Here is a 25,423-nt window from a genome sequence, read left to right as displayed (position 1 = left end):
CGTACTAAACTCGAAGAAAATTTTTTATTTAAAACAACCCTTATATTATTCTATTCGACGAATGAAGTCGTTAAATGGAATTATAATTTCATTATTATCATACAATTTCCTTAAACCACCGGACTCCCTAGACTACTGTAGCTTTCTTTATTTGCACGAATTTCGTCCAGTCTTTTTTTCAAAAGATGCCAAAAAATCTCATTCTCGAAAGATCCCCTTAACACATTGACTGCCACGTCACCCACCTACAGAGTAATTTTTAATAGAAAATTCCGAGCACGATTCTCAGATGTCTTCAATTCTTTAACGGAACCGAACACTTACATTTGAGTGACATGATTTTTCACTAAGCAGCTAGAAAGATTAATTCTCAAGAATAGATACTAAAGAAAATGAATCTAAATAAGACTCCTGAATTTTAACGAGGCTGTAAAAATAAGTTCCATCCAATTCCAATTTTGTAAAATCAGAGTTTCGGGGTTTGGTCTGATAGTCAATGCGTTGAAGGGTCTAACGAAACAGTGTATTTCTGACGGACGATAAAGAGACGGTCGCAAGGCAACGGGAGGGAGGTAAATTTCCGTCGAATCATCGAATCTGCGGGCCTCAACCTTGGTCCGAAGCACAACAACAATCGCAGTAATTGTGAAATTCGATCGAAACCCGATTGACTCGGTGAAATGAACCACCGAGGTAATGAGATCCGAACGCGAAGTCGGCCAGGTTTCCTGGCCGAGCACCCCTCGTTTGCCTTCAATCACTTTCTTGACAGATGCATTTACGGTCCGGACTGGTGGCCATCAAGGTGGAATGCGCCTTAAGGCCCTCCACGTGACCATCGGCGGTCAGGTATCGATCCCATCGAACGGACCAAGAATTTCGCGTCGAAGTCGAAAGTCTGATGCCGCAACGAAGGATTCGAGTGGCGCGACGGTTTTCTGGCAAAGACGAGGGCCGCCTCGCGATGGTCCTCGTACGTTCTCGTCGATATCGTTTGGAGGATCGTACCGAAAATCCGTGACGATGCATCTATCCGCTGTTTAACGGATTTCTGATTCGCAGATACGTATCGACGCGCAACCGATTGCCGCAGTTCTTGCGATCGTCAAAGGCACTCGATGCGTTTCGCGTTGACGTACCGTGCGCGCGTAGTTATCCAGGGTCGTTCAACGCTCGCGCTCGTTGACTAGTTAACGAGTGGCTAGAAATTGGATGACAGTTGCACTAGCCGCTTTAGATAAATTTATAGGGAATTTCTGCGACGTCGAGTGCCTTTCTTGCGTTTCCGCGTCCCCGTGTTCCAGGCATCCGCGAAAACAGACGACACTACTCTAATTGGTTTCCAACCGTTATTCTTTCGCGATCGTTAGGCAAAGACAAATCGAAAGACGTGCAACGGGAACCGGGATATGGATTTATGACCAGGAATTTGCTGAGATTTCGATTGCACGGTTTCCTGCTAAACGGATTCTGGGCTTATTTCGATTGACTCGAGCTGGGTTCAAGGCTCGCAATTTTTTCTTAAGAAAGACTAGTATAAATGCGGAATTTCGTGACAGGAGTGTATTGTACAACTGTTGGGAAATATTTGCGTATTTTTTTTTAAATATGGAATAGCGGTTCTGGGAACCCTCTTTATGATGCTGTCGATGACGGTCACAGTTTTTGAATTGGAACTAAAAACTAACATTTTTCGATTCTACGTAGTCAAATAGGATTTTTTTAAAATATTGACTTTTGTAGAAACGGTACATGTTTCAAAAAGAAATTTGACAAAATGTTGCGCATAAAAATATTTGTGACAGAAAAAGTTTTTAATATGTCGCGAAACCCCTAAATACTTGGCTAGATAATCTAATAATACAAATTTTATGAAGCTATCCAGTTTGACAAATGTCATTTTGAGAAAAACGAGTTTCAAATTTTACTGATAAAAGAGTATAAATTTTACGTCCAGCTATTGTCAACACTATATTTAGCGAAATAAATTTTTCTAAACAAGAATTAGTTATCGAGTTGTTTCGAAAATGGAAACAGCTTAACTTTTACAATATTTTTCGAATTCTTAACAACGTTTACACCGTAACTATGAAAAAGCCAATAGCAAACGGTAAATACGATCCATCAGCGTAACCGATTCTTAGCGAGTTCCATGGATACTAATTGCCCATGGTCACGTGCACACGATTCTTCGAAGTTTCTTCAATCATTCACCTCGTTTAGTCACCGACGGCCTCGCGTCTCGCACAACAGATCCTTGGAGAACCGCGTCTCTGTATTCGCGTACTTATTAGCGTTACTCTATCCATTATTCTCGCGAGAGGTTATTCCGCAATTAAAAGGAAACTGCTAATGGCATTGAGGGGATTGTCGAGAACACGCCGCTCAAAGGCCCGACAATTTATGATCTATGAATAGAAGAGTCCGAGCGATTGGAATTCTACGCAGTTTCCTGATCTCTGTGATTTCAACGGAATCTCTACCTTTCGTTGCAGCGAAAACTAAAATATACATGTATATAAGCTAATAACAAACGTCTTTGGTACGATACACGGTAACAAGAAAATAAAATTTCCACTCAGAATGCAACTCGAATTTCTCGACTTAAGAACTGTTCCCTTTTGTCAATCTCTCGATGCAAAACTGTATACAAATTACGTAATAATTCTTAAAATGAACATCGTTTCGGGATCCATGTTCATCTTTCGAACCACGGAAGTGAAATTCGACACCAGCAGATATTATTACACAATGTTACATGATATCGTCGAGCCTTCAAGTCGCTTTTATCTTTCGCCGACGGCAGCAGTCGAGAACCGAAGCAAAGGACAGCTTGTTCTTTAAATGTCGCCTCTCCCGATTCACTGTCTCCAAGGGGGATCCCTCCAGTTTGAAACGTTCAATTTACGAATCACGTGTTCATTTTCAGAATCGTTACTGAGACGATCGAAATTTTAAGCGGCTATGGTGGAAAAAGAGCGCCTCGGAGGAACCGTGAGCAGCTTTGACATGTTAATACGGATAAATAAGGAGATCGTCGTTGGCTATTTCATATTTCATCGTGCTCACCCTCCAACGCGGAAACGCCCGGGCGACATTATTATGTATGCTGTACCCTGTTAAGCAGAGGCATTTCTTTTTGCACGGACGGCACGATACATCCTAGTTCTTTTGCGCGTAAATTGCATGCTCCCTCCTCAGACCCGGCTCGCCGGGCATTAAGTCCATGCGTGGAGTCCAGGATGGATCCTGTGTTTGCTGAGGGGATAATAGTGTAATGGATGGACAGGGACGGTGGACTAGCGGATGAGACTGCTGTTTTCGAGACTCTAGTCTGAGGCTGCCGCCTCGGTCCTCTTCTAGTGCACTATTACTCCCTTTTGTCGGCTAATTGGCATCATTGTTGTGCATTGTTCAACCGCCAATTGTACGTTTTTGATGCACGAATCAACAGCTGTCCGAGGAAAAGTGCCTTTGTCGAGCTTTAATGGTACACCCGCCACGTGAATGCGCTAGCGATTAGGATTACACCGACATTAACTGCTGCCGTTGGTCAGCGTATCGACCTATTTCCCATTATTATTTCACGAGCATCCGTACCCAAATTGCTACCTCGGGATCTTCGAAGACGGAACTGGGCAATATTTCAAACGCTATTTTGTCTCAGATTCCACATTAAAAGGTACAGAACGCGTCTATATCCTAAAAAGAACGCGACGAATATCGATGTCGACGAATAGAATGAAACATTTTAATTTTACATTACAGATGCATGTTTCGAGCAGACCTCGCAATATGTGTATTCAACTTTGTTCTGCGTTAATTTTTCGCTTAGAAAAGAGCAACAGCATTGTTCCCAGAGAAACGTAGTCACCGCTGAAATAACCGTGCAAGAACGTAACACGATTGATGAAAAACGTACGTCGAGAGATAAACGATCGAGGATACCGTTCTCAAATTGATGCATCAATCGTAGCACGCAAGCGATAGGGAACACTGATTAACGCGATTACGTCCTCGACTAACGCCCTGGTAATTCCTTCTTTACGGTCTGAACGAAAGATTCCGACCGGGCGGACCTCCCATAAATATTAATTCCGCGCGTTACACGCAAGTAACGTCGTACCAGCGGGCAAAACAAAATGTAGAACGGCCCTCGGACCGTGTAACCGCCTCGGCGCGGCTGAGCTTTTCCAGCCGGCGGGATCGTAATAAACAATTATTATACGCGATAAATAAGGTTCCCCAGTGGAAAGAGAGATCAAAGGCGATCTGACGCGTTGATCTTCCGATACAGATTACAAGACTGATAAATGATCGACGCTCCGGCGTTTCGACGGAGGGGCGGGTTACAAACTGTGATTAGACTTTACTCTGTAGCTGGAACGCGGAAGTCTTTCGCGCGAACGCTTAGGCAAATGTCGTGCTAGCGCTGCCGGAGAAGTCGCGCATGCCGGGCCGGTTGGTAGCCCCGTTAGTAACTTTGACATTCTATACGTACGATTTTCCCACGAGCTGCTCGATCGGCTAACGGGAGCAGCCTTTTCTGGCAAATTTCTGGTAATAACCCGCGACCGCGGCGTTGTTCCAACCGGCTAAACGCAACCGACGGACGTTGTACCGAGTATGGAGATTAGATTGGCACAACGGCCACTTACGTGTTTCGCCCGATAACGCCTTTGTCTCATTTCTTCTTTTTCTTTATTCTTTTCGTCGAACCGCCGATACCAGTCGTAGAAAGCGTTAACGCGTGATTTATGTGTCGTACGATTTTCCGCCTAAATCGTGTTCGATTGCGCAACCGATCCCGCGCGGCGCGTTGCGAAATCTAGCGAAAATCCCAAATGAGAAACCCGTGTACTTGTTCTATCTTGTTCTATTAGTTTCGTGGTATCGCGTAGGCGCGCGTACGTTGGAACGTGTCCGGGCGCAAGATTTTACGCTCGATTCGAGGCGGTCGCGTGTGTTGTGCAATCTTCGCAGAAAGAATGAGCTCTGTTCGTTGACCCCGTCCATCCACATGGAAGTCGTTCGACACGCTTTGTTTTGTACGTTAATCGGTATACAGGTCAGAGAGACCATTGGCCGATTTAGGTTGGGACGCGGCGCGGCAGCTACTTGAGCAGACAATTGCTTGTCATTGACACACAAAACCGTTGGTAACGAGTGTGACGATCGCCTCGACGGAGGGGCTTTCTTATTAATCGTCCACGGACGACGCGCACCCACGGATCTTGCCCGTGGATACTCCGGGGCAATTATTTAGTGTAACATTTAACGTTGTTTCGTCGAAGAAATAAAATTCTACGAGCATAAAAATCTTCCGTCGAAAGCGTTCGTTTAATCCTCTATTTATTGGGAGCATAATTCTACGATGAAACTTTTTATACGCTCTGCAAAGTTGATCGGTGTGTGCAAGGTCTCCTTTCTTGCGTGATCTTGCTTCTTTAATAAGTGCAAGGGCAGAAGAGTTCAAGTGCACTGTTCTAGCATAAATAGCATTCTCTCAAGTGTATTTTCATTTTAAATATCTCGAGTATTCCTCGTAAAAGAAATAGTCATAAGATAGACGTTGTATCGTGTCATTTAAATTTGCCTCTGCTATGTGTTTTCTGTTCTCAACAAAATCAGACAGGCTCTCTATAGTAGTGACACTGTAGCCAGAAGGAACCATTGGACGATTAAAGTAATCAATAATTCCTTGCTAGAAGTTGCATATGTTAAAAATACTGGAAATGAAACTTCGTACATTTTTGAATCGACGATTTTTTAAATTCTCTTCCTTTATCAAATTAAAAACTTCCGAGAAACGAACTCTACCGTACGAGATGTCCTGCATTTTCAGATCCCAGATTCTTCCAAATTTTTGCAATATTACAAGTTTAAAATGATAAAAATATGCCAGAAGTCTCCGGCTACAGTATCCCTCGAAGAAAAACGTGTCACGTTGCCTGATCAGCAAAGTTCTGTGGTGGTTGCGGAGTAATTAATCGACCGACTAATCAACGTTTTGGCCAAGACTGTTCCCGGCTGATTAGAACGAATCGTAATCGATCGCGGACTATAGTTCATAGAGATTCATGGACTTACCTCGCTCTTCAGATTCAATGGCACGTCGCAGGGACCGTCGAACGCGTCTTCCATTTTCACCTGATGAGACAGCGTGCTCAGGCTGTGCCTGGGCGGTACGGCGGTCGCCAACATGTTGGGATGCTGCAGATGCTGAAGACGAGGGTGGAGATGGGGCTGGTGGTGATAAGGCGGCGACAATCGGGTGTTCAGAGTGCGAAGATCAGCTGGCGGGGAAGCGGGCGCAGGAGTACTACTCTGTTCCTCCTCGGCTGAACCCTCCGCCATGTCAGCCTTGTATCCCGGGGACTCGTAATCTGCGAATCGACCAAAACTCTCTGAGGACTGATCTAATAGTCCAAATCGCTGTGCGCCCAATGCAATTCCATAATAGCGAGAATATAATTTGACAACTTGCCCGAATGATCACGCTGAACACCGAAAATCGACCCAAAAGCCACCCTCTTCGTAACCATTCTTCTTTAAACCACACGTATGTTATAATATTCCTACTTTGTCATTCTCCGTTCGCGTTAGTTTATTTCCATTAGTCGATTGAAACACGTAAATAAATGTCCTATGCATATATCTATGACACCCACGGACAAATCGATAACGAGTGTACGTAGAAAGCTTTCAGTATGACGTTTTACAACAATATTAGAATTCATAAGCTATTCTATTATTACTTTAATTCAGAATTCTTCGTAGTATATTCATCCCTTAAGTGAAAATAACGAGTCTCCCCCGCATGATTTCGATGTGCATGCTCGCTAAAATATTTAAAGTGCACCATACTTGGGAATAGCGTGGAAAATTTAATAAAAATTGATCTATGTTAATTTTATTTCTAGCAATTGCAGTGCTGTAATAAATTAAATGGTCCCAGTAAGTGCATTTGCTCGAAAACAAATCGTGAAACAAGGGTTAATTTGTGCTACCAATTGTGTTTCTCTTTACACTCTGCACCTATTTGTGTATCTACATATCGAACAAACATTTCTCCAATTTTTATACTCAAAACGAAACCTGAATTTATTCGTAGCATTACTTGACGAAGTAACTAAGGACTCTGCAATAATTTATTAATATTGCCTGCTCGAAACCAAATCGACTCGTTTGATCTCCGAGGTCGGTGGACTCGGTTCTAATTTTTCTGACGTTACGAATCAGGCTACCGCGTTGACGAGGGAAAGTTTTCCGTAGGATCTCAAGAAGAGAAACGGCGACGGAGAACGATCGATAGGATTTGAGATTGTCTCCGGCAGGCCGAGAACTTGAAAGGGCGCGAGAGACACGCATAAGCACGATACTAATTAAACGCGGGCCTCCCGCCAGCCGTATCGAAGCGTGATGTGTGCAGCTGTTAAGAATGCAGACAGTGAAAATTAGAAGGAGGCCCGTTTATCTTCCGACATCAAAGCAAAAACATTTGGTCGGTGGAGCCGAGAGGAAGACGGAAAGTTAAACGTATCACGTACAGCTCTTCGTGAATAAAACCGAAGGCTATCGTGCACCACCCACAGGATACCTCGCGTTCATCTGGATAATTATTTTTGTTAAGCGTTCGTGATTGAATTTCTTCGCTCGGACTTTGTAGGAAACTGCCGACTAAATTGCCTCGCGGAGGACCATACTTTTTAGCCACCGACAAGTAACGAGTAATTTAACCCTCGTACACCGAGACTCACGAAACGAGCATGACCGCACAGACGTCTCTGGAAGGGAGAATAAACCTCGAATATATGTCAAAGTTAATACCATTGAAGCAAAACATTCAATACTATATTTTCTATCACTGAAAAATAGAGGAATCTGATTTCTTCCACTTTTTCGCCAATTTGTTTATATATAAGTGCACGGAAGCGATACATGTGTAACCTCTGTTGCACAAACTTGTTTTTTTAGACTATTCTTGAGTTATATTTTAAGGAATACGGTGACAAGTAATAAAGTAAATAAATACGAGTTTATTTAAGATGTTACTGTCACCGGTTGATTCGTCGAAGCTAAGTTTGCATTCCGTCTAACTGAATTGAATTTATCTTCCACGAAAGTTCGGATGTTTCTTTCGTGGCAGCCTGAAAAATCTGGTAAGCGCGGACGGAAATATACCAATGACTAAATTTAGGAAGTTTTCCTAATTTGTTCAGCGCCTGCGAGCCTCGCGTGTTCGTTCTTCGTGCAGGTTCTGTGGACATTGCGCAAGAATCCCTTAGCTTCGAGGAAATTAGGTTATAAATTAAAGTTCCTTTGATCGCTGCGTGTGGCCTTACCGGTGCGTCAATTTCCATTAAGAACGGCTGGACTGTTCCCCGGAGCAGCTAATATTTACCAGCTGCAACCCTAAGAACCTTAATAAATCGGAAACTTACTGGAGACGTTATTAAAAATTATATCATTTGCTAAACTGGCCTTTGCAACTTGCTAACGACAATTGTAATAAATAAATCCTAGTTTCGATAGATCCCTGAGACGTTAAGCAAGTAGAGCTATTTTTCTCATCTCTGATCTAGGTTTCACAGCTTCCTGGATGAAATAATCTTCGTCATTCCCAATTTCTTACATCAAGCCTCCTACTTTTCGATTTAATCGGTCCAAGTGGCGTTTGTTTATCGTTTGCCACTTCGCTCTAGCGTTGCATTTCTCTGCAACGTGTTCACGCATGTGCCTAGGAATGTGCACATGCTCGCTGCATCTAGGTCGTCTCCGCAGTTTTAGTTTTCTAGATTCCGTCTGCTTTCTAATATATTTCAGTAAGAAATAATGTAGCAAATTTTGTAGCAAGCAGTTTTAAATTGAGTAATACGTCGGTAAAAAATATCGTGTAACATGTGTTTCGAATTCCTCTTGATGCCCTCTACAGTTTAGTAAAAAAGAAACGTTTCCATTTATGAATCCCAAGGAGATCACGATTTCACCGTGAGAAGAAATTGTACTCGAAATTCTTTCAGTGCAATCTATTGTACGCTCCGTATCGTTTAATTTTTGTTGCAATCTCTTTTTTATCAAATGACTGTAAAACTTGGAGTGTTTTCGTTATAACTCAGCCAATTAACACGAATAACCACCCACGTGTTATAAGAGGTAGCATACGAGCTCCTACTGTGCACTGCTAGAAAGAAGGCGACAGAATACCGCACGCTCCGCCCAATTCTCACCTCTGACGGTTCTCCAGCCATCACCGTTCGACCCACGTGACCGTTTCGACCAATAGCAGTCGACAATAGAAATAGAGGCGTGACTGATTCATTGCAACCAATCGTCCCTGCATTCCTTTCATTCATCATTTTCTCAGCTCTGCACGGTACACGTTTCGAGTTCTCTAGCCATCATTATTCGATCCATGTGACCATTCCTATCAATAATAAACGACAATAGAGGCGTGACTGATCCATTGCAACCAATCGTCCCTGCATTCCTTTCATTCATCATTTTCTCAGCTCTGCACGGTACACGTTTCGAGTTCTCTAGCCATCACTATTCGATTCACGTGACAGTTCCAACCAATAATAAATGACAATAGAGACGTGACTCGTCATCTTTTCAGCTCTGCACAGTACACGTTTCAAGTTTAACTACCACTGTACTCGCCTGTAGTAGGCTATTGCAATTGCACCTAAGAAATCCAACAGGGTATCGAGTAGGTTGTCACCTTACGACCCCGAGTTGCGTTCCAGTCTCCGCCTCCAATGAATTTAATCCCAAGAGCGTCGAGGAATACGGACTCTCGAAGCTTTAAGAACGTTTATCCAAGCGGTCCGTTAGCAGAGAAATTCAAGGGCAATGAAATCATCGGCTGTCTCGGGCGGGACCGACTCCGGATCGTTCTTCCGTTCCCGTCTTCCCGTTTCTCGTTCCACCAGGCCCTGGAGGGGCACAGGGGAGGATAGGGAATCCATCGTCGACGCCGCGGTTCGTGTACTTGCTGAACGCAACTAACAACATCTGCTTCTATTTTTGCGCTGGCCCGAGTCCAGCGCTTTACTTTTTTAAAAGCGGTGCGCCTATGACGAACGGCTGGATGGATCATCGAGCGGAAGCCCGGGGTAGAGAGAAACGAGCCGGTTATTCTGGACAAATTATTGTCAAAGGGCGGGAGCGCGCACCTTCTCTGCCCGCCAGCTACTTTGTCCCTCATGAAAGGCGTTTTATAATGGTCGTCGTGCAAATATTTCTCGCCGGTTTTTAAAAACGTCGCCCGCAAAAAGGAGCCGAGGGCTACCGGAGACGAGTTCACGGCTGTGAACATCCATCGAGGTCTTCGTACGATGTCACGTGCCACCTAACGCCGCAATTACTGCACTTTTTGGCGGACGGTTCCGCGAATATCGAGTTCAGCCGATCGATCGACGAGAACAAGATTCGACGGTCGTCGAGAAATTATTGCGAGGCTGGAGCCCTTCCTTGAACGTTTCCGGGAAAGTGGTTCGATACAGGGAAAGATGCAATTCGACGTGACTGTATAAAGTGGAGAAATATCGAGAAACATGTGATCAGCTTCTCGAAAAAATTGGACCTCTGTTCTGCGTTCAATTATAATCATTTTTTATCAATAGGCATACACTCGAAATCCTACGCGCTTTTGAAAGAAAAAGTTCTTTACCGAAAATATAATGTGTGGCCAGAAATGTTTCTCTATGCCGGATAATCAGAATTTTACTGTATATGTGTAATCGACTTAAGTTAAAGAGGCGTATCCTAAGTGCCTGATTCTTTAGATTCTATATCTAAAACTCCTGGATTTTCCTTTCATTTTTTATATGCGTCTAACTTCATTGATATTTTAATGTCCTTTACGATTAAAATACAAATATTTCATTATGAAAACATGTGAAAGGTACTCGTTGTCCTAGTGTACATAAATATCCAAAATTTGGCAAACGAGTCGTATTTTCCTCTAAGCATATTTTCAGAATATTATAGAACATCGACTTAGAGAATAAATATCGAAATTGCAATTGGAGCTTCCTAACACATCCAAATTACTGTTGGATGGAAGAAAGAATGCGTGGACAAAGCATGTTGGCAAGTTTGATTCGCGGAACGCGAATCTGTTTCGTCGTAAACGATCCTGTTCGTTTCGAAGGATCGCTCGTTGACGCCCGATGGTTGGTCCAGCCGAGACTTTTTTCCGTTTGCGGTCGTTAATTTCCACCTGAATGATATTAATCGCTCTAGGGCTACGTCCGTGAAATTACTAGACGCTTTAACCACCGGCTGTCCAAACCGAATTCGTCCGCAACGATTATTATATCGCATCCTGAGGTATAATGCCGGGTATCCCGAAAGCTGGCCAATTAGTATCGTCGATTTGGATGCTTTAATGAGAGTGCGGTTTCATTAGCGTATCGCATCGCCCTCTCGATCGTGATAGGTGAAACGGAAGGAGGATCCCTCCAACGGGACGAAGAAATCGAAAATGATTACAACCGTGATCGTTCAAGTGTCATTGAACCTTAATATTTGAAAATTGCTACCTTCGCGTTTGGCCTTCGAGAGGCGTCGTGTTTCCGCTCGGATTCAGAAGAGGATCAATCATCGCTGAATCCTGCTCGGAATAACCTTTTCCACTTTGGCGATTACGAATGCCGTGTTCGCGCATAATCGTGAGTCCAATTCGAAAGTATTTATACACTGGCTTCGGTCGCGCGTTCCTCGACTGGAAGCACTAGAAAATATACCATGTTTCTTTCATTGCGCGTTGCCAGATTTGAAACGTAGTCGCCGGCATCCTGGATGCTCGTCAAACTTTCGAACGATCCTTCATCGAACCGGAAACGGTCCACTTTACGAAAGGTTACCGAATAATATTTATTTATAGGACTTCGTTGCAAGTATTCCTCTCTTACATTGTAATTTTCGTCGAAAAATATGATAATCTTGAAAATATGTAAATTTAATATTCATGCCACACCGTCGAGGTAAACTTCTTTTTCTCGCGATACGCGTCTCGTTAACGTCCACCGCGCAAAGTATACGTCTATCAATTTTCCGTTCGTATCCAATTATTAGCGGGACAAAAAACTACGATCGACTCTCGACTTTCGACCCAAAGAACCAGTCTGGCCCCTTAAGGCGCGCTCAGAATTTATTAACACGTTCACTGACCATAAACGCGTCTCGATCGACCTCGTCCGACGAAACGTACGCTCGCGACTCGCGTTTAGCGATATCGAGTCGCGGAATAATGGTCGAATTGAAGCACTTGCAGGGAGAAGAGGGTCGCCGGCAGACTTCCAGACGGGTCGTCTTAAGACAACCGACGACGAATCCGGGGTCCGGGCCATCGATTTAGCCCGGGTCAATTTTCCCAGGCAATCGCGGCCGCCGATTCTTTTCAACGGACAACGAGTATCTGCTTTCACCGGGTGCATCCTAGCATGTCTCCTCGAGCGATAATTGCTGACAAGATCGCCCGGTGAAAGTCCACGTAATCGAATATGCAATTAAAACACCGGGACCATTGATACGAGGATCGCTCGAGTGTCTAGGGAGGCAATTAAAACGCGTGCATTATGCGACGAGCCGTCACGAGCCCGACGCGAGTTCCCTCCCCCTCGCCCTCCCACGCATCATCTCCTCTCCAGCACGCCGCGATCAGACGTTTAACCACTGAAAGCCACCCTCGGGGTGACTTCGCCGCGACTCCCGGTGTGTCCCTTGGCTTTCGCCTCGTCCTCTCTTACCTGCCTACCTTTTTCGATATTTCTCGTCCTCGCTCGGGGGCTAGCATCGTGTTTTCGGTTTATCATCCTGCACGACGTCGACGTCGACGAGGAGGAGGAGGATACGAGCGTAGAGGCAACGTAACGTCACCGACGCCCGGCAGCGCCAGCAGCAGCGTACAATTAAGGGGGTTGATTGATGTTAATTCAAAGGGTAATTAAGAATGTTGCGCATAAAAATCCGGTAATTTATGGTCATTGGGGATAATTATATGTTGACCAGCTTGTAATTGCAAGCGCTTCGTGGCCTACAACGCCGTGAATATAAGCGTCCGGGAATTGCGGGTAGCTCCTTCGACTGGACGTTCCTGGTGTGCACAACTTGCTTCTTCTACGAGCGTCGGTGTTCACGAGCGTGTGTATGTGTTTGTGGGTGGGATATACGGTCTCAGATCGCAGCTTATTATAGGGGCTAGTAGATAAGGTGGGTTTAGAAACAACCGTGCGCCTCTGGCCGGCAGCTAGTTTCCACATAGTCTTCGCTGCCTCTCTCTCTCTCTCTCTCTCTCTCTCTCTCTCTCTCTCTCTCTCTCTCTCTCTTCCTCGTCTCTCTCTTCTGTTCCTTGCTGGATGCCCCCAGGCTACGCGAAGGTGCGTGCAAACCGCCCAAAGTCCGGGCCACGATTTATGAGACCGATTCCCTCTGGCCGGTAAGACTACGGACGTTTTAGAATTTTAGGCTCGGTCCAATTCGCCGCGAAAACGCGCTCCGTTTCTGACCGGCGCTCCTGCAACGCCTCGCCGCCGACGAGAACTATAAATAACCGGGACGCGGATAATCGCCATATGGCCGCGCATGCCGTCAACTACCCAACTCTTCTCAGACACACCGTGCTCAGACCGTTTTATGCGCCCGTTAGATTTCCTGGTGTTCGCGTCGCGACCGGCGGCAGAGGCACGCGTCCACTTCCGGTCCTCCGGAACCAACGCAGCGAACCCATTACGCGGTAAAAGGTTTAAAATCGCTACTACAAGGAAACATTTGGCAACGTATAGTCGATCGAGCATGGGGGCTGTTTATTTTCTTTGCAATTTAATCAGAGGAGACATAAGATGCCTCTCTTAGAGTGACTAGACTTCTATGTATCTAGATCTTTTCGTTTGGTACGTATTTTTATTTTAGGTCGCCGATTTATACTTCTAAATATGGAAATTCCGATCCGGCAACCAGAATTTGCACAGTACCAATTTCTTTTTAAAATTTATCAAACCAATTCAGAAAATACTTAAACGTAAGATAAACAGTATTATTTGTAATTTGTATTTATTTATTTTCCTGTACTGTAGTTCTGGTTAATTCTGGCTAGAAACTTGCAATATTGTGCTACTGTTATGAAGCAATTATTTGTTTCGCGACTCGGTCTCTATTTTACAAAATTCCGGTTAGGTCAGGTGTCATATGTAGACTATAGATGTTTATGCATTTATAGGAAATTTTAATTCTCAAAAAACTATAAAATACACTTATTGTGCACAAATATAGGAAATATATAAGATACGAATTATTATATTTAGGAGTTGAGACAACCCTCTACAAAATTCTCATTTCATTAATCCTATTAATAAAAATATTATTATAAAATGTTTTAAAAAAATTTATTAACGTATATCGAACATAGGGGCTGTGTCAGATTCCAAATTTTACAGAACTCATAAATATTATTCCCCAACAATTTATGTTGAATATAATTGGTGTAACGATACGGAATATACATCCTAATTAAAAACGAAACTGCATTTGCAATATCAACACAATTACAATAGAAACACGTACAATGTATCGAAATCTGATTCTTCTGTGTTTCCAACAACTTCTCTTTAAATTTCACTCAGTATATTTGTACCGCCCCACGCTATCGTCGCCGTTTCGAAGATTTCTACCGCGCGGAAAAGAAAAGAAAAGACCTGCGTCCATCCGGAGTGCCAAAGTCTGTGAAGGGTGGCTCGAGTCGCGAGAGAAAAATTCCAAGGTCGCGTGCAGGAGGGTAGAAGAAGAAGAAAAGGCGGAAGAGAGAGGCAGAACGTGGAAGAAGGCAGTATGGGTAACCCTCCTACTTGAAACGCGGCCAATAAAATGATCCCAGCGGGACCAGTTGGCAACCGCCCATCGCGACATTGTCCTTGTCGAGTCCTTTTTTTCACGATCCCGTAATCAATCGAGCGGTCTAATGGCGACGCATAATCGTGCCATTGTGGCGCCTGGCCGCGTTCGTAACGCGAAACAGACCGAGCGAAAAAGAAGCTTGAACCGTGCTTACGCGCGTATGAAACGCAAACGCCCGGACTCGAACCGACCCCGATTCAATGAGACCGGGGGCGACAAAAGCCACCGTGAAATTCATGCTTGGTCGTTGTTTCTGGCTCTCCCGTAATCACCGTAAGTGATATTGTCCCTTTTATCCGCGTTGAGAATACTGACGCGAAAGATTCGAGGGAAAAGATCGACTTTACCTAGAAACGTTGCCGATTTATTGGTTGAAGATATTTGTATTAAAAAAATAATATATTGAATTATACCATAAAAATACTAGCTACGAGTAGGAATATAACTTCGAAACCGAGGGATACGAGTTCTTTTTTTTGTGCTCTACTTTATAATATAAATACACTTTGATTGTGTGATGTTAAGCAATTTGACATTTTTAGGGTCGTTAAATCCTAAAATGCAATTTGCGTGGTTGATTTATCACAGAATATTTTCTTGGTGGCCCGTACGAGATCTTGGCTATTTAACGAGATTCTCGAGTCGTCCTCTCTTCGATTCGCTATAGCAGCCACGTTCCCAGAATTCTAATTTTCGATACATAATGAAAGGACACCGCTGGTTTGCACCGCATCGTAAGACATATTTCTTCCTACGTGTCACGAGATAAACTGGACATGATCCAAGTCCACTTCTGGTCGATTTTAAGGTTTCATCGCTTCAACATCTACGGCGATCTTCGTTATCCATCGTACCTGTCGTCGGTTTCGTCACTGCTTATACTTTGATATTCCAGTGCGGTTCAACGCGCAAAGATATTGGAGAATTCAGTTATTTCCAGATTGCTTCCTCGTATGGAATCCCATACCTTCGGACGATAATTTTTCAAAACGTCGTCGCGTACACCGCCACTCTTAATCTTGGAAGCTAAATCGAGCTTCGATCGTTTCATCTGCCCCGCAGATTCTTATATTACACAAACGTCAGAGATTATTTTCGCGACTACTGATAAAACTTCGGAAAATTATGCAATTTTCGAACGACGAGTGCCTACGAATAATGATTTAGATGTTCTGTTCGACGGTGCTCTATATAAAATCTAGAATTTCCAAGTATTTGCAACATCGTTTCGTGGATTTGTCGCGTAGCGTGAAAGAACGTCGTTTGGGGGGACCTTGAATAAACGAAAGCGTCTATTTCTTGTATTACCGTGGTGGCATTATTAATGGTTCTGAACTGGTTAGAGGCAGCTACGATTCGGTTAAATGTCGTCGCCTGTTGTAGCAGGTTCCTCCCACGGGGGACAGCCGTGGCGTATCGAGTGATTCGAATTAATCTTTAACGCGCGTACGTACGTAAGCGCGTCGGCTAAGTGCCGGCCGAGGTAATGGTCGTTTCGTGCGATACCGTTCCGTCAGAAATCCGAGGGGCTTTGTCCCGAGTCACGAAACGCAAGGATTAAACTGTACAGTGGCCCCGTTAATGCGACTGTGCGAATGCCTCGCTGAGGATACACGGTTCCGCGCGGACGAGTGTGCGTAACGCAACGGACCTTCGATCGGCCAAGTGTCCATAAATCGGGATCCAAAATCGGTGTTTCCGGGCTACCCAAGATGCGTGATTCTCGCTACGCATTCCAGATTTCGCGATCCTATCGAGACTACATCTCGAACCTTGACAGCTTCAAAAATCAAGATTTTGTCTCCCTAAGTCTGACCCCATAGATTCAGATTTTAATGGTCTGGAAAAGATTTTCTACTTGGTACAATTTTTTTACTCGAGCCACTTTTCGTAGAGACAGAGATCTGAGACACTGTGTCCACCATTTTATTTATTTTCCTAGCTTTTTGTTCTAGAGGAAGGTTGTAATTGGTAAAAACAGTTTGGAGCCGTTGAGGACATTTTTTACGCCTTCTTTTCACAACAAGAATTACCAGTAATCATTAAAAAAATTATATTAGAAAAATACCCACTCACATCTGTGCTAGGAATTCTATTTGCTAGGACTATCTTTCTCAGATCTTTCTAAAACTTGGGAAGCAATTTTAGTCCAGTTATGTATTTTCGATGAACGTTTCCTTTGATTCTTTCGATTGAATTGTTATTGTCGGCACCAGTCAAAAGCTTCGCGCGAATTCGCGGAGAGTTTCGCACCGAAATAACTCGCGATAGGGGGAGCCGAGATGGTGTTAAATCGGTATCAAAAATTTGCCACGGAAGATGGAAAATATGACGCGATACTCGTACGCGTAGGCGAGGCCATCCTCAGAGGCGCAGGAAGAATATTTCATGTTTTACGGCGCCGGCGTCGTTGGGGTTGCGCCGGACAAAAAAAGTGTCAGCCCGCCGGCTAAATCAGAGCGTGAGTGCATTAAACTCCGAATTACCACAAATAGAACTTTAACCGCACATGCCCATTATAATGGTACCCCCTGCTGAAGATGTATTTACGTACTAAACCGCCTTCGCGGCTCACGCTGAGTCGTTGGAATTAACATCTGGCCCAAAAACGTGCTGGTCGGTTCATTGGACCCTTTTTCTCTCCCTCGTGCAACGGGATTAACCGTCGCGTTTCGAGAGTACTCACACTTATCGATCGATCGAACCGGAAAACGTCTGACTTTCAATGTAAGAATTGGCTCCTTTCACCGATCGTCGTGAATTGTGCCAAGACTAATACGTTTTGTTTAAAGAACCACCGTGCTAGTCGATAGCAATATATATTTCAACCCTTATTTAATAGTGACGCCACGTTTGAAGATACGTCTCACATATTTTCCAAATTTACAGTACGAAGTGCGCAAACTTTTGCATGAATTCATACACTATGGATGGCGTGGCATGTTTTATGTATTCCTGGCGGCATACGAGTATTTTACGTGTTTTTATTTAAGTATTTTAGCCGGAAAAGAGTTGATGTACACTCACACTCGTATTCGTACAGTATAAGGGTGATTCGCTAAGAGTGATAAAGACTTGTTTCTTATGAATTGAGCTGTCGTTTTTGAAACTGGTACAATTTTTCATACATTAAGATATTTAAGGTTTAAATTAAGAACAAGACTTGTCAATAATCCTACCACATACTGATTACATTATACCTCTTTGTCGGTTTTGTAATTGGGTATTGCTTTCAAAAAACAAAAACAAAGAAAAAGCTACTTCGTAAGTAGAAGCAACATACTGTAATGAAAGCAACATTTAGTAAAAATAAACGGGAAAAATTCATAACAACAATTTTCTTTTCATAATACGATCGTAATACCAATAATAATAATAATAATAATAATACACGATAGAAACGAGCAAACCTGAAAGTTATGGAAAAGAACGCTGGTAGTCGTTCGAAGGAACAAAGTGTTACAATCGCAATAATCACGGTTCTAGCTAGCAATTATTTACAGCGTCACGGAGGGATGATTTAGCGACGTATACACGGGTGTCTCGCGCGTCGAAGAAGCGTTTTGCCTCGGTGTCCGGGTCTGAAAAATTGTGTACGCGGAGTGGCGAAGACAGGAAGCGAGAGGGAAGCGTTGAAATATGCGCGGAACATCGGGCCATTCTTCGAGGAATTTAAATTCTTCCCGGGACCCTCTGCCCCGTACGATAGCCGCGCGAGAAGGAGTCCTCAATAGGGTGACGAGGCACGGAAATCTCGGGGAGTGCTTTTTACACGCAAATTAGGTCTATTAGGAGCATCGAGCGTACAAAAACACTCGTGCCGTAGCATCACTCTGTCCCTCGATGCGTGAGCCTCCCCGCCCTGGTTACGCACGTGCGTGCTTCTTTATGAATTATTAGAATTAATGACACCGCACGCATCGCCTCGCGCCACAGGGCGTCGCGTCGTCCAATTGCAAGTACCAACGGGGATCCGCTTCAAAAGGAAGGAAGATTTCGAGCACCCGAAGGGTCTTGCGCTCCTTGTCCTACATAAAAAAACCGCTCAAAAAGTCAATTCCCGAACATAAGCCACGACGCTTGAACCGTCGAACTTTAAGCCGGAAGCATCAACGGAATCGAGAATGACTACTGGATGACTTTTGGTGCCTTGAACTCTTTACTTCATTCAGAAAGAACACTGGAATTCCTTGTAGTAACGAATTTGATTTCATATCCCATTCTTCTCAAATAAATAAATATACACGGTGCAAATGATCCTTGAATAAACATTCATATTTTTGTTTACCTTCTACACCGAAAAATATAATTTTAATATTTGTAGCTAGATTTAAACTAGGTAGGTTTGATATTTAATTATTAGAAATAATCGGCGACCGTGTGGGGTAATAAAACTGGAGCCAAAGAATTTCTACAATTCGATTTACATTGAAGAGGATTTCTGATTTTAATACTCTTTTATATTAAAGACAACAATCTTCGAGCTTAACGATGAAAGAACGCAAATGGATCTTTGAACGATCGAGTCTGAACGTCCAAGCTGATCGAATAAAACGCGAAAAAGAATGAATCGCCGAGCAAGCAAGAAACTAAAACGGACTTCCTATTTACCGGAAATTGTTTAATCAAACACGAGGGGACGCGTGTGTCGACGATTAATACGCGATATCGCGTCGAGCACGGAACCGGGTGGGAAACACTCGATTCACATTTGACGCTCGAAGACGGTGGCGTAACTTGCTTAGCGGCGGTGATTCGTGAGTCGATAATCGATGGAGGGCGCCGGATGGAAAATAGAGAAGCAAGGCTACAAAGCGAGCTGGAAGTGGGTAAGTTGTCGAGCGAAATGTTATCGCGCGCCGGATCGTCGGCAGGGGTTGAATCGGGTAAAAGGGAGCTGAATGGGGCTGCAAACGGGGGTTGACGAGCCGAGGGAAAAGGAGAACAGAGACAGAGTATAAACGCGGAGGAACGAGGAGAAATGTGGAAGGATTTAAGAAGGGGAGAGCATCGATTACTTTTCTTGACCTGGACAATATCCGTGTTTCCTCCTCTATTACTCATGACCACCGCACGCTTCTACCACCCTACGTTCTTTTCTCGACTACCACAATTCATCCAAGATTGTTACGACATCTCTTAACCACTCGTAAACTCTACGAATTTCTATAATACTATGTAACTTAGAAATCTCGATACAATCCTATCAAAATTTATTTTCTTCGATGTTTCTACTTGAGAATTTTTTTAGCTTCCAAAGTAAAGATATTATAGTTCGTGATTTTTCTATAAACTCGTACAATTTTCTACAATACTATGCAACTTAAAATTTGTCTCGATACGATCCTATCAAAATTTATTTTCTTCAATGATTCTAATTAAGAATTGTTTTAGATTTGTCTATAAAGTCGTACAGTCGAATGCTAATAGGTGAAACTTTGAGAACAATAGGTGCTCGATTAGAATCGAGGAGAGGGTGTGACCTTCCAACGTTAAAAATTCTGTGAACGCGTTGCTCGGTACGCAACTCGGAAGTCAGTCTCATGATTAATGATGCTGTTATGCAACGAAGCTACACAGGAAACTGAAAATTTGCACGTTTAGATTAAAACACTCGAGGCTGCCAAATGCTAGTTAGAATTCGTTTCTGTCTTCGTTACTCGCGTGACGAGACCTCGCTCATCGAATCCACCCCCGTATATTCTACAAGCGTTGAACAAAAGTTTAAAAAGGAATGGATTTCGCAAGAAACCATGAAACTCGACCGAATCCAACGACCACAAATTACGTTTACGTGTCTCAAAAACAAACGGACTTCCGAATAAAATCGAGAGTATCTTTCCATCGGTTCCCAGCATCTATCAATTTACGCGGGTGGCGACCTCGGATAAGAAAAGCTCGCCGGAGCTTTCCATTTCCTTTCCCCAACGATATCGCGAGTCGAGTGCTTCCTTTGGGATTTTCCGCCTTCGATTCTCCATCAACCGCCACTTTCCTCCTCTCTTTCTCCCTTCCGCTTTCGAGTCCAGCAAAGCGGCACTCTCTGCCCCCGTTCCTCCCTCGTGCGACCCTCTTTCTCTCTCTCTTTCGTCCGACTGGCCATGGTCCCGAGGCGGCAAGCAAAGAACTCTCCTACCCTCCGGGTTGCTCGCACTGATTTTCCACCCTTCTCGTTCCACCGATCCGCCCCGTCGACCCCCCGGTTTCCGTACACCTTCGTCCACCCCCCTTGTGCTTGTCCGCCCTCAACCCCCGCGGCGTCACTCGTAGTCACGCTGCCAACACGTGCTCCTATTTACCTCTCTGATCACATGGTCCGGGACGCGGCGCGGCGCGGTCGGGTTCACTGACGGTGTCATTTCATCGAAAATACCTGGGACGCGTATGCGCGTTGGTTAATTGGTTTCATGACGAGTGCGTGCGTGCTCGACACGCGGCGCGGCTACTTCGCGGACGATTTAGATCGAACGATACCGCCTTCTTTTATGCGGGCTTAAGTCATTTGTTAGCCACCTCGAGCGACAGAACCGGCTAAATACAAATTGAATGCCGCCAGCCTTTCGAAATGCTCCGCATTAATTTCGCGGCCGGAACTGTATAAACCATGGCTATTTCAATTCTTGCAGGTGCCGGGGCCAACGTGCTAACGAACCTCACAATTTATCTCTCGCGACTATGGGGATAGCGTTTCCGTTTTACACCTTACGTCTTCGAACACATTCGACGAAGAAATTTAAAGAAATTTCTGAACGTTGTACAAAAATAGAATTTTACTTTTCCAAGACAAGATTCACCGAAGCCACGCGAATCTCCCCTTGCTCGCGAAGTTACTTTTTTATTCTTCCTGTAAAAGGAGTTACGACTGTCGGGTGCTTCGCGAATCTGTTCGCCATTTAATCCCCGGCTACGGAGCATCGCGTAGCTTGTTCACGGTGACATTTCGACCCGCGATTCCACGAGTACGACACGTTTATGAGGCACGATTCGAGCGGGGACTGTCGTCCCTCTTCGTCGACGCAATCGATCCCGTGAACGGCGAAGGTTAAGAACCCTCTGTTGCGTTCGCCGGCACGGACGATCCTTCAATTAGCATTTCCAGGCCGCGGTCGACACGTACGCGTACGCCGATCGCGCATAATTATCACCCTAATTATTGGAATGCAGCTAAGTAGCCGCGGGGAATTATCACCGGATTCGGGACGAAACCGAGACGCGAAACCCGTTGCCGGTTTCAATCTCTCGCTACCAGACATTCCCGCGCGGCCCGGCCCCGGAGTAACTTTCTTAATTACTGAGATTAACTTAATGGTATCGGAGCAACGATTATCGCTCGCGAGCCTCGCAATTGCCGACCAGATATAAATACACGCCGCACCGACATTCCGAATTTTGATGGAAACTTCTTAACGCCTCGCAGGATAAACCCTGGCCTATTATTCTACGGGCTGACCGACAAATAAAGTACTTTCGTTCGTCGACGTATCGTTCTCCATCACTTCTGAACTATTTCTCGAGGTTCACTGATTACGTTCATTCGCTTGTGACTTTTCGATAGAACAGTTTTTAATTTATTTTTCGGAGTTATATTTATGACAATGTAAACTGGCGTTTTATAGAAATGTGGTGATGGTAGAAAAATCGAGAAAAAGACACGAATGTTTTGTTAAATTGCTAGAATCTGATAGTAAGAGAATTGTTTCGACAGCATTCTTGACAGATAAAATTCGTAACTCGTGGATTTGTAATATTCTCGCGTGACACTCTTTCAATCTCATTCTGTACATTATGCTTTTCGATTATTGACTTTCACGTGCAACGAGAGACACAAAGACTGCTGGAAGGCACCATAAAAAATGCTGAATGTCCATCGGTCACGCAAGTCCACTTACAGTCGTCGAACGTGATACGAAATGGCAAAGTAATCATGGCGCGCTGTTTATAGACCGTCTATGTTTACAACGATGGAATTTCAATACGCATATTAACGAAGGAATTTTTGGACCAATTAATGCTAGACTCACGAATATACTCACGTTGACAGTTACATTAAAATACGATTTTCAATTTAATTAGGATATTTATGCATTCTGAAACCCCTCTATTTGTTCCGTAAATCTCTAATTATATTTCCTACTTTTTAACGTTAACATTGCTAACCTGAAGTTGTGAAGCAAAACGTCTTTTGTTTCAAAGCGAACGTTCGACTAATCGTCCGAATCGGATGTAAGCGATGGATTCGGTACTCACCAAAGGAGATTTGTGACAGGTGTACGTGGGCCGTCGTTCTGACGTGGATTGCACCGACAGCTGTTATGTATTTAGCACGTTGCCAGCCGGTCGATGGAACCGAATCTCGATCCCAGCGTCAGCGGACCCGCGTTGCGTAACTCCTTTCTTTCACGATTCCCCGCAAACTTTCCAACGACGATCGACAACGGACAGTTCCGATGGCGGCGTTGTACCGACGACGACGGACACACGATTCACAAATACATCGGCCGCCGGTGACATCAGCCTACTTAATTACGCCGGCTAATTGCGAGTAATTAGGACCGATCAAGAAGCAAACAGTTAATTGGCCGCGAGCTGATAAAACGTCGGTCGAATTCTCGATTACCCGGAAGGGACTCGGCGCAACGATCGCACGAAAAACAGTTTTGCGTAGCCGTGAAACCGTAGACCGAAACACGGGTCGCGACAGCGAGAGTCGTTCGTCGCGTCGCCTCCGAGCGATAAGGAGCGCCTGGACGAACAACTACGTAGCGTTCCTTTAATGCGATTTTAATTATTCTATTTGTCAGCGACGCGCGCACAGGCTCGATGGTTATCGTATAATTTCACGTTGAAAAAAAAACACAACGACGGTCGCGTACGCGTCGTAATTGCCCGCGACGATAATTAGGAGTTTATTGGAGTCCTTGTGTCGTCGGTGAGCTGTTGGCAACGATACGAGACTCGTTCCCCGCCAACGGTTCTCTCGTCGAATGTTTAGGTTTGTCGCGGTGCAATTAGCTCGACACCACCTGTCCCGGGCACCTGCCACGTTTAACGCCTCCTCCCGCACGTGGCCCTTGCGACGATATGCTTCGAACGGTCCTCGTGCTGGCAGGCGAGACGCGGTGTCCGGGAATCCCGACGAAAAAGTCGCAGAAGACAGTCGCTGGTCAGCCGCGACGCGACACAGTAGTCTATGGACGCGAGCGGTCGGACAACCGCTCGGAGCGCACTCGGTTTCACTGGATCCAGCCGGCCTCCACAAAACTGTTCACCACGATTGTTACTTTGTCCGCGAATCTAGCGAACGGGGTCGTACGCGTGTGTGCGTGTTACTCTCCGTCCACGTGCCGACAGAACGGGTCGGCGCACGCACCTCTACGCTCTGATTCCCTGATCACTTTCGAAATCACACACTGGCCGATCACCGGCGTATCACAAACAACCCCTCCTCGACGACACTTCCAAGCGTCTTCTGCTCGCTGGCCACCGGAGCGTGTCTGCTGGCCCGCCAGCGGGGTCCACCTCCTGGTCAAGTTTTCTCGATTCCCCTGGGGGTACGGCTCCGGCGGGACCGTCGGGCTCTGACGTACGATCCAAGGCGATCGATCGACTCCACTGGTTTACGTATCACGGTCTGATGGATCCCCGGGGGCGGCCTCGTGTCGGTGGCAGCGTGGTGTGCACGTTGCGTGGTCGGAGCTCGGCGCGAAAGCTTGGACCTGAATCCTGACGGTCCGCAGTCTGGCTGCGTAGTGGCTCCGGTGTGGAGTCGAGGGAAGGTGACCCGCCGTGGCTTCTCTCCCGCCTAGCTGCCAGCCAATGCTCGTTTTAGCTGGTGGGGGAAACGGGGGCGGTACCGGGGGCGGTTCCAATGCGCGGAGGTGGTCCGCGAGTTACTCGCGAGATCCCGTTGTTATGATTGTTATGAGTGTCCGAGCTGCCTCCTGCGAGGTGCTTTGGGGGTGGAACGCGCGCGAGAGGGACCTCGCGTTTGTCCCCCTTTTTCCATCCTGGCCCTCTCTCCCTTGCTCTCTGTAATATAACCACCACAAGCTCGAACGAGCTCGTAACCGTGATGCAAATCAGCCCGACGGGGCTGAAGAGTACTTCGCCGGGGATGCTCGGGAGGAGCGATTGGCGCGAAGGACCGATTTCGCGGCTCCCGAAGGAAGAACACCGGCCCGGACCCGGCGCTCTCCACGATGTGATTTTAAGGGCTGATCAAGCGATCGGGAAGACCTTTCGAGGGCTTCGTTCCGAGCTTCGTTTCTGGGGCTACGTATTCCTAAGCAGGGGGGGCTGATGGCTCCCGACCGTTCGCCGGGCTTCGTTTTTTCTCCTTTGCCAGCCACCGGCTTTCCCAGGTGGAGTTTCCATTTGCGACCAAGAACGGCCTTGGACCATCGAAATATTCGAAATAAATTGCTGTTTTGCGTGGTCCACGGAAAAATGGAGGCTAGATTTGAATTCGGGCACGAGGTCTGCGATAGCACGATCTTTATTCTACTTAGAGATATCTGGGCCA

General features: G+C 45.2%; 1 protein-coding gene across 8 annotated transcripts in view; it reads right to left on the bottom strand.

Annotated features, from left to right (window-relative positions):
* Positions 1-25,166, bottom strand: part of Pdm3 (POU-domain protein pdm3) — a 231,862-nt gene extending 206,696 nt beyond the window's left edge. For 4 of the 8 annotated variants that reach the window (XM_076783805.1, XM_076783808.1, XM_076783806.1 and 1 more), the window contains exons 1-2: positions 23,149-25,165; positions 6,091-6,386 (exon numbers count right to left, since the gene is read on the bottom strand). In XM_076783805.1, coding sequence (XP_076639920.1) covers positions 6,091-6,357 — 267 coding nt within the window. In that variant the 5' untranslated portion in view covers positions 6,358-6,386; positions 23,149-25,165. Of the gene's footprint in view, positions 1-6,090; positions 6,387-23,148 lie in introns of all 8 variants that reach the window. The other 4 variants (XM_076783807.1, XM_076783811.1, XM_076783812.1 and 1 more) reach the window with 2 other exon arrangements.
* Positions 25,167-25,423: the final 257 nt, after the last annotated feature.

This window comes from Colletes latitarsis, chromosome 2, assembly GCF_051014445.1.
Source record: "Colletes latitarsis isolate SP2378_abdomen chromosome 2, iyColLati1, whole genome shotgun sequence".
Classification (NCBI taxonomy): domain Eukaryota; kingdom Metazoa; phylum Arthropoda; class Insecta; order Hymenoptera; family Colletidae; genus Colletes; species Colletes latitarsis.
This window is presented reverse-complemented; position numbering and strand designations above follow the sequence as displayed.